Here is a 16094-nt window from a genome sequence, read left to right as displayed (position 1 = left end):
GGGGCCACAGAAAACTGGAGCCGCACAGCTGGGGAGGGGAGGAGTCTGTAGCCAGAGAAGGCAATGGAACGCACCCAGGTTTGATTATTTATGGTGTGCTGATGAAGAGAGAGCTTTCCATATGAGGTGCAGCTTAACAGAGGAACAGTCAAGCTGAACTAGGAAGAGGTCCAGCAAGAGAGAGAGAAAGAGAGCAACAAAAGGGGACATGAATAAAAATGACAGGTAATAAAACAATACAAATCTAAAATGCTGTAACTTTCAGAAATAATTTTGGGCCAAAAGAAAAGAAAAAAAAAATCTGGTTTTGCTGGCTTTGGGCCAATTTTCCAAGAAGCAAAAGACATTAAGCAAAATGAATGTGCTGAGTTGAAGACCAAATTTTCCTTGATACGTTCCTAGCTTACAAGTTTGGTTGCTTCTAATGCTGATTTATTTGTAAAAACCAAAGTGGTAATTTTAGATTTATATGATGTTGACGCACTTATTCCTCTTCCCCCAACAACCATCTACTGTCTACTACCATAGGAGGTACTGGGCCCTCTAGGCCTCTATGGTAAACAAAGGCACAGTCCCCGCCCTCAAGAGGCTTATTATGGTCTAGCATGGGAAGCAGAACAAGCCCACTGCCAGCTTCTGGATGGGGTGGGGAGAACTATAACAACAGTTAGATCAGGGGCCAGGAGAGGGCAGAGGGGCAGCCACAGGAAGGACCTGAGAAATGTGAGTCCCCAAATGGAGTCTGAAAAGAGATTATTTAGTGAATTCTGCTTTCTATACTGATTGAATAGACATTTACCAAACCTCCATGCAATCCAAACCAGTTTTATTAGTTATTTAAAAATTAAAATGTAAGCCGGGCACGGTGGTGCACGCCTGCAATCTCAGAGGCTCAGGAGGATCATGAGTTCAAAGTCAGCCTCAGCAAAAGTGAGGCGCTAAGCAACTCAGTGTGACCCTGTCTCTAAATAAAATACAAAATAGGGCTGGGGATGTGACTCAGTGGTTGAGTGCCCCTGAGTTCAATCCTGGGTACCCGCCCTCTCCCCCAAATTAAAATGTCCCTTTTTATGCAATGAATCAAAATTCTGTGGTTCTCAGTAGAGTTTTCATCCTTGAAATCTGAGCTGTTTTAACTTTATATAATGTATCTTTTCTTTCAAATCTGGCCAAAAGTGTAATAAATACCAGCCACCTGTTACTATGTAACCCAAACTTGCCAGTCTCTTGGACTCTCCACAACAATGCCTTGAGGTAGGACTATTACAGGCATTTTACAGCAGAGGGAATGGAGCCTCAGAAAGGGAAACCCTCAGAGAGGTTACAGGGTAAGTGTTAGAGAGCTTTATTCTACACTGCATGACTTTTAGGTTAAGTGTACAGGTTAGGACTGCGCCAATAACGCTTCTACACCTAAGGGAGGCCCTGAATCGTTTCCAAAATTACTTTAGCAAAATCCCTCCCTCGTCTTCCTACCTCCTCAGTAATAGCCCCTCTTCCCACCATTCTGAGGAAAAACTGCTTTAAGAGCCAGAAACTCCTTACTTTGGGTAGCATTGTGGCTGTTCACGCTGTAATGCAGAGTGTTTCCAGAAGCTAAAAATTGTAACCAACATTGTATTCTGAACAAACCCATGAACACAGGCATCGAGCGGCATCTGGACTCCAAGTTCTCTTCTCTCTTAAAATGAGTGTTCTTAAAAATGAGTGTTGACCTCTCCAGTCTTTCCTGCCTATTTCCCTGTCCCCTATGGACCAGTGACTGATGACTTGCCTAAATTCAGTTAGGCCTCTAGGGCCACTGCTCTGAAATGTGTTCTAGAAGGGGATCCTGCCAGAGACCTTCATCCTGAACCAATCATATCTTCTGTCTACCTTTGTTCTTTGCCACATTCACACCTCCTTGCTTCCTTCCAGAGATTATCTACACTCTTTTTCTGGGAATATGTGGTTAAATGCAGGCCATAGGTAGGTGTCTCCATGACCAAGGGGACATTAGATGTCCCATTACTGGCTGGGTGATGCAACCTTGGCCTCCATACATATCCACACTCACTACTCTGCCTTTGACCAACTGGTATTTCTGAAATGCTACTTAGTATCTTAGGACTGAGCAGTCTGCAAATTATGTCATAGTTTGAATTTAGGTTCAAGTAATATTCTTGGGTAGATCTCATTTTGTAATGTCTTCAATCTTACATGAAACAAACTGGCAACTGTATTGAGTGGTACAGCTACTTCATTATTATTAACTCATTAATATTAACTCATTATTATTCATTATTCTAAATCTATAAAATAGTGGAGGTCTGATATTATCTCTTTGAAAATGGGTAGAATCTGATCAATCAATAAACCATGGCAAAATCCTTCAGAGAATTCCAAACTTAACACTCTTTTTCTTAAATTTACAAAACTATTTGCTAACTTATGACCACTTTCTTTTAGAATTAGACATTTAAAAAGATGACTTAAGACCCACTAGCTTATCAGAATTTAGTGCTTCCTCTGTTGGGTAACTTCCTGTATCACAGAAAAATGTTATGACCATGCCTGGGCCAACCTTCAGGAAACAGGGCTGGCACAGTACTTTCATGCAAAACCGGCGATTCTAGTGGGATGAATGCTCTTACTCTCCTGTCTCAGAAAATGATTTTGCAACTAGGATGGCCAGAACTTCAAATAGCAACTTTTCTGATTCAAGGTAATTTCCCAGGAATTAAAGAGGCAATCATTTACTCTTGACTTTCAAAGAGACTCCGGGCTTGAAAGGCACAGTTGTATCTAAAATTGATCAGCTAGCGACAACCCTCTGAAGTTACCTGGGAGTGAGAGAGAGAGAGCAGTTGAGACACCTATACATCTGGACTGAACCATCTAGTTCACTTTCCATGTTGTAAATTTCCTGGCCCCAAAGACTATTTGAAAACAACTTTTTACCAAGAAAGCGGATTTCTTTATTAGCTGAAATGCTAAAAATTCTTTATTATTTTGATATGGAACATTAATAGCTGTGAGACTTGCCAAGTTATCTTCAAGACAATATGCATTTAAGAAAATAGTAAAATCACACAAAAAACTAAGTCTTAAAAACATATACTTCAAATTATGGTAGAAGACAACCTATGAAAAGACTGCTTGGCAGCATATTCAAATATACCAGGGAATTTAATAAATATCAACATTTACCATCTAATTTGATACCACGGTTTGAATTGAAATAGAATTGCAACATGTAAATTCTTCACATTGTTGGTCTATGAAAGGAGAAAATAATCTGAAAAAAAGGACAAACACACACACACACTCACATGCACACATTTTTACTGAAAATTATTTGAAGAACAACCTATAAGCCTCTACATTTCAATCTCCAAATTTTGATCTTTTAATAAAGTCTAAGATAAAATAAAGCCAGTACATAGAATTTTAAAATCAGACTGCATATGGTTAGAAAAATATGCATTGAGGGCATATATTTTATTTCATAAGAAAATAAAATTATGTACAAAAATTATTTTTGTTCATTAATGTTGATTCTAATTTGTTTGATTCATAAAATTAAGTACCACCATAAAACACAAAGATTTGATAGAAAGGTGCTAGCAAAACTCTCTTTAACCCCAGTTTGCCTCAGGGTTTCATTTTCCAGTTTTACTGGAAAGTTCAATCACTCCCTGGTTTGAGAAAGTACTTAAAATAGCCCAAAGTTTGGAAGGGTCCTCACAGTTATGCCTGTGTTCCCAGTGCAGGAAGAGCTCCTCCTTCCTTCCCAGTGTCTGGGCACAAAGGAGGCAGTTAAAGCCTGAATGGGACCAGAGGAGAATGGCGTGGGGGCTGGGACACTCAGGGACCTGAGGTTGTTGTTCCCTTGGCTCATTTGCTCCTGGTTGACCTCCTTCATTTTCCATGAGTATTTCCACACCATTTTGGTGGTGAAGATAGAGTGGCCTTTTCAATTTAGGAAATGCACGGAATTCCTCCTCAGAGGAACAAGCCTTCACCTGCCTTCTTCTCTCAGGATGCTGTTTCCAGTCAGGAGCAGCATGTTTAACCAGAGCTTCCTGAGCTCCTTTGGTGCCTGGTAAGATTCCCTCTTGCAGCCTGCCCTGAATTTCCTCTCCATGAACATAAAGCAGATGGAACTTTATTTCAGCAAAAGACTGAGCAGTGATCTGACAACGGCCACATTTGATTTGTAATTTGACTTCATCTGCCTGGTTTAGAAGGAAGTCTTCTTCCAAGCTTGACTTGTTTTCCCTGAAACGGGGGAAAAAGTCTATATAAGATTTCATGGAAAAACACAATTGGAATTTTTCCTTTCAGTTCTAAGCCCTTAGAGATCTAAAACACACCTACAGTGAGAAGTACAAAGAACGGGGTAAACATAAAGAACCTAGAAAGCCAGAGCCTGGGAAGGACTCTAGCAGAGGGCACAGTGAAAGCTAACTGTCACACGTTTCTCAGGACACCTGGGTTCATTTACGAAGTGTCTGTGCCTTTCTGCTTCTCTTGGGTAAGCCACCTCTTCTTTGCTTCCCACAGGAACAGGGGTACTCAACACGGAAGAATCAGGGAGTATCACGTCAGATGCTGCAGGGTTACTAGCTGCAACTGAAGATGACTGTCCCCCAGCACTCACTGTTGCCCTTGAGCACAAAAGGCAGTTTGGACATTTTACTCAAACATCAAAATCTGACAACAGGAAAACAAGAAGGTTGGTTTCTTTGTACACTAGTGAAAAGCATGAGAGCAGAAGAGAAACTATACAAAGGCAAGGAGGTAGTAGGATAGGCACCCCTTATTTATCGAGTATGACAGAACAAGCCAAAATTGAATAGAAAATATGTTGAGCAAATGGAACAATGAAAAACAAGAGGCAGAGAATTGAAAGGGCTGGAAAAAGTTTTCATGATGCTTTCTTAGCAAAGAATTAATTCTAGTGAAACTCCTTGTCACCTTGGTGGAAAGAGGATACACACAGCCCACACTGAGGGCATTTCCCTGGTTAATTACTGCTCTAAGGTCTGCCTGCCAGGCTTCCAAACTACATAGCTTATTTATTGATAATGTGAGGAAGCAGTGCTTGAAAAAAGGAATGGCAGATTAACCTGGCCTGATGGGAAAAATGGGGCATGTTAGGTCTGGGTACCTTAGGGTGTGGCTGATGCAGCAGACCCCTGGAGACCCCATCAAGAGTCACCCTGTGTTATGGGCAGATGCTGCTGTTTAGATAGAAATCCTATGCACATAAATTCGAGGAAAATTATTTGTAAAGACTATCAGGAACTATATATGATAATTTACTATTTCATTTTTAGATGCAAGAATAACTTTCTGAAGCTCAATTGTCCTGAGCACATCTCAAACTAGCATTTCTGCCTTGGCATACACAGGTTAGAGTAATTAAAAATTATGACTGACCAGACACCAAAGACAAATGAGATTATTCTTTACAGAACCAGGGGGAACACTACCTTATGAAATCTTCACCTGAGAGATGTTTTTATAAAGCCTTTTTTGAATATGAAATCTTCCCCTCTTCCCCAAATCAAAACAGGCTTTTGTTCCAGACTTCCACTCTATTGGCACTCACCTCTCCAGGGGTCCCTCCATCGCTTGCATACTAGCATCTCTGTCCCTGTTCTTAGGCATGGCCCCTTGCTGTGGTTCACTGGGGGAGGGCTCAGTGCTGATCACGACCCTATGCACTTCTTTCAGATGGCCAAAATAGACTCGGATGTGACCAAACACTTTTGCACAAAACTCACAACACACCAGTTTCTTCAGACGGTTTTCACTGTGATGAAGTCTCATGTGTGTGCTTAGGCTGCCGGAACGTACATAGGCCTTGCGACAAATCCGACAACTGTATGGCCGTTTGTTGGTGTGTGTATTCATGTGGTCTCGAAGGTGCTGTTTGAACTGAAAGTGGTGGTTACAAACGTGACATCTGTGCCATGGCTTCTTAATGCCAGAGAATCCATTTCTGAACACAGAGCTGGGCTTAGAGGAGGGGTTGTCATTCTGCTTACAGCTGAGATATTTAGAATTATTTAACAAAGTGTCCTGTCCCAGGCTGCTGGGTGTTTGGGATGGTAGCACAGCTGCAGGAGAAGCTAGGGGAGCCAAAGCAGACACAACAATTACAGGTTTAGGCATAATGTTACGGTATTTTTTCAGGACCCCAGGTTTTTGGTCTCTGGATTCTTGGGGATCAGTTTTTGCCCTTTCTTTACTATCTCTACATTTATTAAGAATGCATTTTCTCCTTTTTCCTTGAAATGTCAAAATTTCATCTGGTATCTTTCGTTTTCTTCCTCTTCTCTTTGCTGCCCCACCGTTCAATTTTGTTTTGTGGTTGAGATCTAGTTTGGTAACTGGACAAAAGGCACTTTCACAAAGACTCTGCTTTGACACTTGTGGAACAGGCATCTTACTGACCATTTTGGTGGCTGCATTAAAGCCTTCAGTGGTGGAGAATCTCTTATCACAGTCTGACCCATGCCCAGGTAAAGAGAAATCTGCAGTATTGGCATCAGATTCAATTTTGCAAACCTCTTCTGTTTTCTTTCTAGAGTAGGGTAAGATTGGCAGCTTTCCCCTGGGGACTGAAGAGATCAATTGAACTGTACTGCCCAAAATGGCTGGTGATAAATTGGTTATGGCTTTTGCATGATCAACTTGTTCTTTCAGTTTTTCACCGGCAATAGGAGAAGGTTTACTGGGTATTTTCTTGCTTGTAAAGTTTACTCTCTCTGAAATCTTTGGGAAGCTCTGCTTGGCTGAGAGCTCCCCTGGTGTAGAGAATACAGGGGTGGCAGGAGGGGTCACATCTCCATGGTTGTTGATCACTGGAGATCTCGAGTCTCCATGGCCACTGCCACTTGTCAGTATAGCTGTGTTGATGCTGGCTGGGGCTTTGTCTAGTGATGGAAGCTGCTTACATGGACTGGGTTTATGTGGAAATTCAGGCTGGGCAGGTGCAGGAGGAGACATCTGAGGACACATCTGGGTTTGGGCAGGAGATTTGCTACAGCCACTCTCGGGAGGGCTCAGGATGGGTTTCTTTCTTGATCCTTTGTTACTTCTTGGGGGTTGATATCGGGGAATAGGCAGTTTAAGATTTTCAGGCATTCTAGGTTTCTGAACTGGCTGAGGTGAGGCAACATGTGGCAAAGCAACAAGAGAAAATGTTCCCTCCTGGCCAGCAACCTGCATCAGAGCATAGTTCTGGGCAGGCATTCCCAATGGCTTGATGGCGGGCCCCAGATTCCCCTGATCGGAGAGTGATGGTGAATGACATGGCAGCACTCTGGATGTTAGGACTTTGGGCACAATTTTTGGTGCAATGGTCCTAAACTGACTCTTATTCTGCAAACTTTTCCCACTCTGTATTGTTCCAGAAGGGTTGTTTGATTCGCCTGAAATCATAATACAACATGAAAAGTTATTGTAGTGTAACTGGCCTGTTATTGAGAGTTCATATAATCATCTTATTCTACTTGGAACAGATTCCTTGATGTACCTCTTACCCTTCTGAGCAAATGCCCAGGCCCTTCAAGACCCAACTTGAAGGTGAACTCCTGGCCAGCTTCACCAAGGATTATTATTCTCTTCTATGATTCCATAGCCCCTACTATAATACAGACTGTTTCCCATAATGATTTCTGTGTTTATGTGTGTCTCTACTGCTAAATATAGAGCTTCTAGAGAGGTGGGATGCTGTCCTCCTCCTTCTAATTCTGAAAGTCTATCCTCTCCATTTGCCCAATTCTGACTCATCTTCACAAGCCAGGGCAACCCCACCTCTTTTCCTGATATCCTGAGCTACAAAGTTTCCTCTGGTATAGTCTGTTGTATATTTTATTTACTTTATATACATGCCCTGCTTTCCCTATTATCCTTATGCTTTATGAGGGTAAAGCCTAAATCTTGATTTACCCACTGTCTCTGCGGTATGAAATAAATGTTTCTTATATCACACTCATTTTTCATTCAGTTTCAGGATACACCATTTGACCCACTGGCAGTGTAATTTGTTTTGCACTGTGGATGAATTCCAGACTGAATGCTAGCTTTGTTGTTGTCTCCCATGTGACTTGTGAATTTCTTCTCACACCTTTCAAACTGTTTATGTGCGCTTTTGCAATTAAATCACCAGTATTAAAAAAGCTGATGTGACACCTTTAAAAAATGTTGAACAAAAACAATAAGATACAAAGTGATAAGTAAGGACACAGAGATGAAATAAAAAAAAAAAAAAACAAAAACACATGAATCACCCAAAAAGCACCTTCTAGGATACTAATAGGAACAATTTTAACTGATAGAATAACATTTCGTTCTCCCTCGATTTATTAGCCTGACCAAAGACCAATTTCTACAACCTTAGGAGAACAATTAAAAGTCCCTGCTTCTAAGAACTGAATCATCTATTTTATTCCCTGAGGCTGCAAGGTCACAAGGCTGGCTGTGGAAAAGTTTCTAGTTTCTCAGTATTTCATATTAATCAAACTTCACTTCAACTCACATTTACTAGGCACCTACGCTAGTCTAGGAACTGGTCATTGCAAGTCTAAAAACCCTTTTGAAACTCACAGGGCCACATGTGTTTTGCAATTTACACTTTCAAATTTTAGAAAAGTAATAAGAAGCATATATAAAATGTTACATAACATTCAGAGGTGCCCATAAGTAAACCTATTGCCACTTCTCATAGCAAAATATGTGAGTATCCATAAGTGAGACACATGAAGATCTTTAAATTGTCTTATTTCAGTTCAGGTTTTTGCCTATGAATGAGTTTTTATCAATTTTTTGATAATTTTTTCTGTTTTCAAAGCTTTTTAGATTTTGAAATTGTGCATAAAGGATCAAAGAACAATTTGCTTCTAGGATGCCAGGGATATGAACATAGGTAGGTAGCTGACCATCTCATGAAACAGAATTAAAAATTGAAAAATCAACCTCAATTTGAATACCTAGTTAGTGTACTATTGATTCAATCAGGAAGTTGAGTGTTTTAATAAAACTGACACGATTCAAATAAATAAGTAGCGTAGTAAGAATCAGCTGGGAAGCAGAGTGGCCAACTTATTAGAAAGCAATCAGTGGTGAAAAAGGAAAAGGATGCTATGAAACATTGCACATTAGAGTAAGAAGTAAAAGGACTCGTGCTGTGGTCTGGAAAAGTCGGGCAAGGATAATCATTTGTCCATTGTTTTCTTTCTTAGTTTTGTCACCATGAGGTTCATGACAAACTGATTAGCCAATCATTTCATAACACCCACCTCTGTGCATCACTATATTTCCTTCCTTATTCATAATTTTAATTTTAAAATTCTATTTTCATTTTAAGCCTCATCTTCTCATCTTTTTGAGAAAAGTACTGTAGTTGTAAATAAATATATTAAATCAGGAGGCACAGAATTTGCAGAAAGCCTACAATTATTGATAGCTTTTGGTTAACTGAGATAAGACTTATTAAGTAATTATATTAACAATTAATAATAGTCTTTGCATCTATATAACAAATCTGGGGTAGGAAAAGTACAGAAGAGAATACATTGGGTCTTTTATGTCGATTCCTACTCCTAAATGATTAAGCAGAAAATATTTACAGCAAGAAGAGCTAGAATAAAGGCTGTTTTGTTTTTATTCAGTCAAATCCTCTCAAAACATGACAATAATACATCATAGCAAAAGACATAACACCTCACTTGCTGCTCACAGATGACTGTCCAATGGCTCTTCATCTCAGAGTGAAAGCCAAAGTCCTTGCAATGGCCTTAAAAGCCTCAGGCTATTTGGGTCTCAGGGGTGTCTCTGCCATTTCCTTTACTTGCTTGCCTCCAGCCATCATGGCCTCTTTGCTGTTCCTTAAATGTGCTAGACAGGCACCTCCTCAGTGCTTTGCACTTGAAGTTCCCACTGCCCAGAACATTAAATCCCTAGTACCTGCTGCATCACCTCCTTCAAGGTTTTGCTCAAATGACCTCTTCCCTGTGAGCTCTTCTCTGATCGCTTTATTTAATACTGTGTTACCATTCTGAATTTCTGCCACAGTTAAGATGTAGTTTGTTTCTCAGGGTGGATGTGTTGGAAGCTTTGGTTCCCAGGATGCTATATTGGAAGGCTGTGGAACTTTTAAGAGGTGGGGCTTAGGGGGAGGTCTTTGGGTCAGGGTGGGAAGGTCATGCCCTCTGAAGGGACTAAGGACATTCTCCTGAGAATCTGGTTAGTTCTTATGAGAGGGATGTTAACAAAAGCCAGAACCTGACCTCATCTACCCTGTGCTGCTTGGACTTCTAACCTCCAAATTTGGAGCTCCTTTTCTTCATAAGTAGCCTTCCTCAAGTATTTCATTATAGTAATAAAAAACAGACCAATGCAACAACCCATTCCCTTTTCTGGCTTTAATTTTCTCTAGAACACTTGTTCTATCTATTGTACTAAGCATAAGTCTGCCTTTCCTCAATAAATGAATTCCTTGAGGGCAGGGGGTTTGCCTGTGTCTTCAAGGACCTGGTACAGTGTTCCAGCAAGTGGTAGAAATTAATAAATGTTTGTTGAATTTGTTAAGTGATGATAAAGTGACCAAAGAGAAAAATCAAGAATTGATAGATTATGCCCAATCAATTTTCTTTTAAAATGGAAAAAGAAGGAAACAATTTAAAAATAACTTTTAACATTTCATAATTTTTTAACAAATGAAAGAGAGGATATATCTCTGGAACTTCTTCTTCTTATTATTTTTTTCCAATTTAACTCCATTAACTGCCAGAATAAGGAAATGATTCAGTATAATGATCAAATTCTTTAAAACAAAGGAGATGGTAAGGCCAGTTGACTATCAGAGGAAATAATAAAAGAGAACAGTAAATTATGCTATTGGTGTGTAAACTGATGTGGTCACAGTAACAAGTGGTCTCTGAAGAAGAAATTGCTCTAAGAAAACAGACATACACCGAGAGAGGAGTAGGAGATTAGAGTGGAGAGAGGAACATGGAAAAGCTGAACCTCAAAGGCAGAGCATGGTCATGCAAGGTGAAGAAGAGCAGAAGCGACACAGAACAGAAGATGCAGCTGAAGCAACAGCCAGTGTCAACCAGTGTCAAGATCTCTAAAGGCTTATTCAGTTGGGAAGGAACTTCTTATTTTTTTAAATAACCAAGTAAAAGAAAGCAACCTTCCAAGAGTTAAGGGTTTCAGAAATGAAACTGGATATACTTTATAAAGCCATACCAAAATGGAATGAGCTGATTATGACGTATTTAAAGTTAATGTGCTACGTCAGATATTCAAAGGTCTCCACATTATGGTGGCTGTCTGTGGTTGGGAACAAAGGACACTCCTGAGGGTAACTAGGTCGGCTCCAGCAAGGGAGAATGCAGATCAGTGTGAGAAGTGTGGGCAGCCTGAACTGACAGAGCCTGGATGACAGGTCTAGCACCTGCCAAGTGAGTTGGTTCCTATGCGCCCTAGATTTAAAGGCATGGAGGCTGGGGTAGAAAAGCTTGTCAGCCGGATCATTTTCAATCATCACAAGCTAATCACAAGCTGTGAAGACTGTGAAGATAAGGCTTTATAGGGTAAATTTTACTTACTTTTGCCTGCCTGGATCTATCAGGAAGTACACAAAAAAGATGAGGGTCTCCCAGAAGTCCCATTTCCCAGAATCATTAGGGAAAGGGAATGAAACTGGTGCATTAGAAGAAACGCAAGGCAGAAGTGTAACAGGGACCTAGGCTGCCTTTGCTGTGTAGTTGAACCTGGTTTGTTGGCACCTACTGAGTCAGACTTCTGGCTGAGGACTCCAATAATGAAAGAGGAAAAACCACAAAAAAATGTATAAAAAATACCCCAAGCCCCAGGAATTACTTACATGTCCATCAACAGAGTGCTAATAAAATAATCATACAACTATATGATGTAACACTTTGCAGCAGTAAAAAAAGAATGAATTAGATTGATGTGGAATACTCTCCAAGATGTGAAATTCATCGTATTCTATTGTCTAGATTAAAAAGCTGGGAGATACACACATAAACATATTCCTGTATATGTACAGAACAGTTCAGAAAGGAAACAGAAGAGACTAGAATTAGTGGCGGACTTTGTGGGGTGGGGTAACGGGGCGTAATGTTTGAACTAGGACAGGCATTTATTTTCACTTAACACCCACTGCCTGCACGCAGGAGATGCTCATAAATATTTGTTGAATGAATGAAAGGAAAATGAAAGTTTACTTATTTGAAGTAGTTTCTAAAAGCACTATCTTTTGGGATATTCGTGATGAGTGTGTGTCTATGCCTAAATGACTATATCTAGATATGCACACGGGAATGATTCATGTCTTTTATTTTCCTTGACTACTTAATGACAAGAACTGCTAATGGCCAGGGAAGTAATCTAGTAATCTGACAGGCAGCACATACTACCTCCTGAGGTTAAGCATTGAGGAGTATGAGAGCTCATTACCTCCCAAGGACAAGTGGAGTCCTGAGAATTGCTCCTCCAAACAATTTCTTCTTTAGGATGAAAGAAGGCAATTTGCAATAAAGGTCAGTTATGCTAGATTGACTTCAGTTTTTTTTTTTTAAGTAGTTTGAACAATAGGAGTCCTTAGAGAAGATGAAAATGCCATTAAGTTTTAAAACTCTAAAATATTTTAAGAAAGTACGATTGTAGGAAGTCTTTCTTGGCAATGTAGCTACAACAGTGGTTTTTTCCACCATACATTTACAAGGCCTTTCACAGATGGTGTGATCTAAAAACCCTCACCTGCACCTACTAAATTACAGATCTTAGAGAATTCTGTACTAAATAATGAGCAGTAGAAATTTCCACTGACATTCATAATTTCTGAAAATCCTACAAAATTACCCATAACAGAGTTAAAGAGACTCACAGGACTCTCAGGTACTAAACATGGGCTTTTATTAACTGAAAACATAAAAGGCTAACTTAGTAAAATTAATTTTGTACAATTATTCAATGAGAATACTTAATATTAGGATTTTAAATGTGGGCTATTTTTAATATGTTAAGCATATTAAAGTAACTATTTTGAAAAGTGACATTTACAGTTGGGGAGAAATTGATCTAACTGTGGAGTAAAAGGGAACTGGGAGATGCCGAGTTCTTATTATGGTCTAGAACCTAGGCTAGGTCTTTTAATTGAACTCTCACCCAGATTCCACAAGAAAGTACTATTGTTCCCTCTTTTAAAATATTATGAAAAATGAAGCTTGAGGAAGTTAAGAAACAAGTCAGGTCCACAGAACCCTATCTGTCCCATTCCAATTTGAAGCAGTGACTTTCCTTCATTCTTTCCTCAGAGGGGGAAAATTAAATACAAAGTAATCCTAATTAATTCCAAAATATAAAACCATTTCTGAATTTTAAGGAGAAAAAAAATTTGAAATAGAACTGGCTTTATTCAAAAATTCCTATTACCATTAAATTGATACTTCTGGAAAGCCCACTTGAAAGAGAAAATTAATGGAAAATTAAGTCATCTGAAAGTACAAGCCAATTTTTAGAGTCACATTTGCCACATACTGTCCATAGGATTCTAACAAATGCAGAAAGACTACCAGACATTTGTTTGGAGAATGTGCAAAGTGTGTTCTCCACCTCCTCCATCACCAGAGGATTGGATCTGATGGATATTGTTTGCATGTTAGAGGCAGCAGGAGGAAGAATGAGAGCTCAGTAGCACTAGGTGCCAATGTCTAACTCAGCTTTATCATACTCTTTCCAAACGCAGCTGGCATAATTAAGAGACAAGTGCATGGGGGCAATTCTCTAGATAGCTACAAACAACTCACTTCCTGATTTCCACTGGCAGAACTGAGGCTGCTTTGTTGCTTCTAAACAAAGTTGTTCCCGCTCATCTCTGGGTTTGGGCAGAGTTCCATTATTCCATCTGTTGGGGCCCATGGGCCTACTGCTAAGCATGTTAGGATGGAACAAGCAGGGGAGTGTCCCCGTTCTTGAAACAGGCCCCCTGGATCCAGGCTCAGAACGAAAGTGCTGCCAAATCAACAGCTAAGGAGCCAACATTTTTAGGTGCTGTTTAGGTTTTAATTTTATTAAACTAAAAACCCTATTTACAATTTTATTTGTTGGCATCCCTGTTTTCCCTCCCACTTGGAATTCAAATAATAAATTCCAGTTGGGGTTTAAACTGTTTCCCAAGATGGTCTCTGGTTAAAATAAGTGTGGTAAAATCCTGGAGAAGTTTGGGATAAAAATAATGTCTTATAACACAAGGGAGCTCAATTTAATTTTGTCAAAAAACTATAAACACATTTAGCCATTGCCTACCCAATCTTCTAGTGCTGTCCAGGATCTGCAGCAATAGGCAGAGTCAGTAAGAATTTACTGAGTGTTGACTGTGGAGTGTGCACAGTAAAATGTGCTGGCAATAGGAACAAGTGTGCTTTTGTTTCGAAGTACTCAAGATGCCAAATATAATTTCTAGTCCTTGCATCTCCAGCACGAAGGCCTGAAGTCATCATTATCTCAGACCCAAATATCAGGCAATTGAGATAAGCACATTTCCAACTGGACATCTTGTGTCCCGTGTCTAATTGTCCATTCCCTTTGGCACATCTGTCCTGCTTTGCTGACCTATGCTCTTGGCTAACTCCCTCCCTTCCTCTCCTAATGCCAGTACCTAGCAGGCACCTTCCACTCAGCACAACCCTGTGAGAATCTGTCAAACAATGAATTCCTCACCTCCTTAGCAAGAAAGGGAATTCTTATTTTCTGAGCAGCTGAGTTTCTTTCTTGATGACTGTTGCTTAAATATTATTCCAATGATAAGTTATATTTTATGTGTCAGGTATTGTAAAAAAAAAATACTTTACATGCATTATCTCATTTGATTTCCATGATAACCTGAGTGAGGAATTCCTGTTGAGCCATTTTCTAGTAAAAATTTCCAAGCTGGTGAACAGCAGTGCTGGAACCCAAATCCTGGCCCACTTGTCTGCACGGGCTTTCCCCGCTCCTCCTTGTATAGATTGTAAACTACTGTGAAAAGTTATGGCCACCATTATAGTCTCTGAATTTTGGGGTTCAGACAGTTTGGTTTCGATGCCTGGCTTTGTCATGTACTTGTGGCTTTGGCCAGTCACTCTGTTGTGCCTAAATATCGTCATCTATGAAATGGGCATAACAGTACACTAGCTACTGGAATTAAATGAGAAAAATATCCATGAAGGTGCCAGGGTGGTTCCTATCACATTAGACAGACATTTAGCAGATAGTTTCTCATTTTCTCTTGCTAGGAAGGATTAAGTTTCTGATGCTTATTTAATGTGGGAAAATAAGCACAGAACTTGAGGGCTCATCATATGGAAATAGTTCTGAATCTTTAAACTAATGTTTCCTTTTTGAGAGGTAAATGAAGGAAAGGGAGACAAAATAGCTATTATTCGCTAATGAGGATCCCCATAAAACTATATATTTTTTTCTCTGCAGCCTCTCTGATGACACCCACTTGGGCAGCTCAGCCGTCCTTAACATCTGATTCATCCTGTCAGTATCACTTACTCCCTCTCCTCCCCCACCCCGTATGTCAGTTGACAAAGTGTTAATTGGATTAACAATTCAGTGTGAACAGGAGCTAACATGTGCATTTCAAAGAGCTATTTTGTGGGGACACTCCTTGCTTTTGTTTATACAGAATAGTGAAGCCAATTGTTGCTCTTTTTAAAAATGTTTATTGGTTCTTTTTAGTTATATATGACCATAGAATCCATTAGGATATAATTAAACAAGCATGGAATATATCTTATTCTAATTAGGACCTCATTGTTGTGGGTATACATGATGGTGGGATTCACTTAGGTATTTTCATATATGCACATAGGAAAATTGTTAGATTCATTCTACTGTCTTTCCTATTTCAATTGTTGCTCTTAAACCTAGCAGGAAAGAAAGTAACTAACAGGCATTCAGTTCAGCAAGAGTGAGTCAGGCCAGATCTCAGTGGCCCTGTGAGTGAAGGCACCTGGAGTGGGGTTTGGGATACTGGCCACTTCTCTGGAGACAGTGACAACAACAGCCATGATTTCTCA

The 16094-nt window shown here is 39.8% G+C and overlaps 1 protein-coding gene across 18 annotated transcripts in view; it reads right to left on the bottom strand.

Moving 5' to 3' along the window:
- Positions 1–2933: 2933 nt before the first annotated feature.
- Positions 2934–16094, bottom strand: part of Znf438 (zinc finger protein 438) — a 194530-nt gene continuing 181369 nt past the window's right edge. For all 18 annotated transcript variants that reach the window (XM_071599913.1, XM_071599912.1, XM_071599917.1 and 15 more), the window contains 2 exons: positions 5597–7424; positions 2934–4260 (listed from right to left, as the gene is read on the bottom strand). In XM_071599913.1, the coding sequence (XP_071456014.1) occupies positions 3642–4260; positions 5597–7424 (2447 nt within the window). In that variant the 3' untranslated portion in view covers positions 2934–3641. The remainder of the gene's footprint in view (positions 4261–5596; positions 7425–16094) is intronic.

The sequence above is a fragment of the Marmota flaviventris genome, chromosome 12 (assembly GCF_047511675.1).
Source record: "Marmota flaviventris isolate mMarFla1 chromosome 12, mMarFla1.hap1, whole genome shotgun sequence".
NCBI lineage: Eukaryota > Metazoa > Chordata > Mammalia > Rodentia > Sciuridae > Marmota > Marmota flaviventris.
The sequence above is the reverse complement of the archived record's forward strand: the minus strand, read 5'-3'. Positions and strand labels throughout refer to the sequence as shown.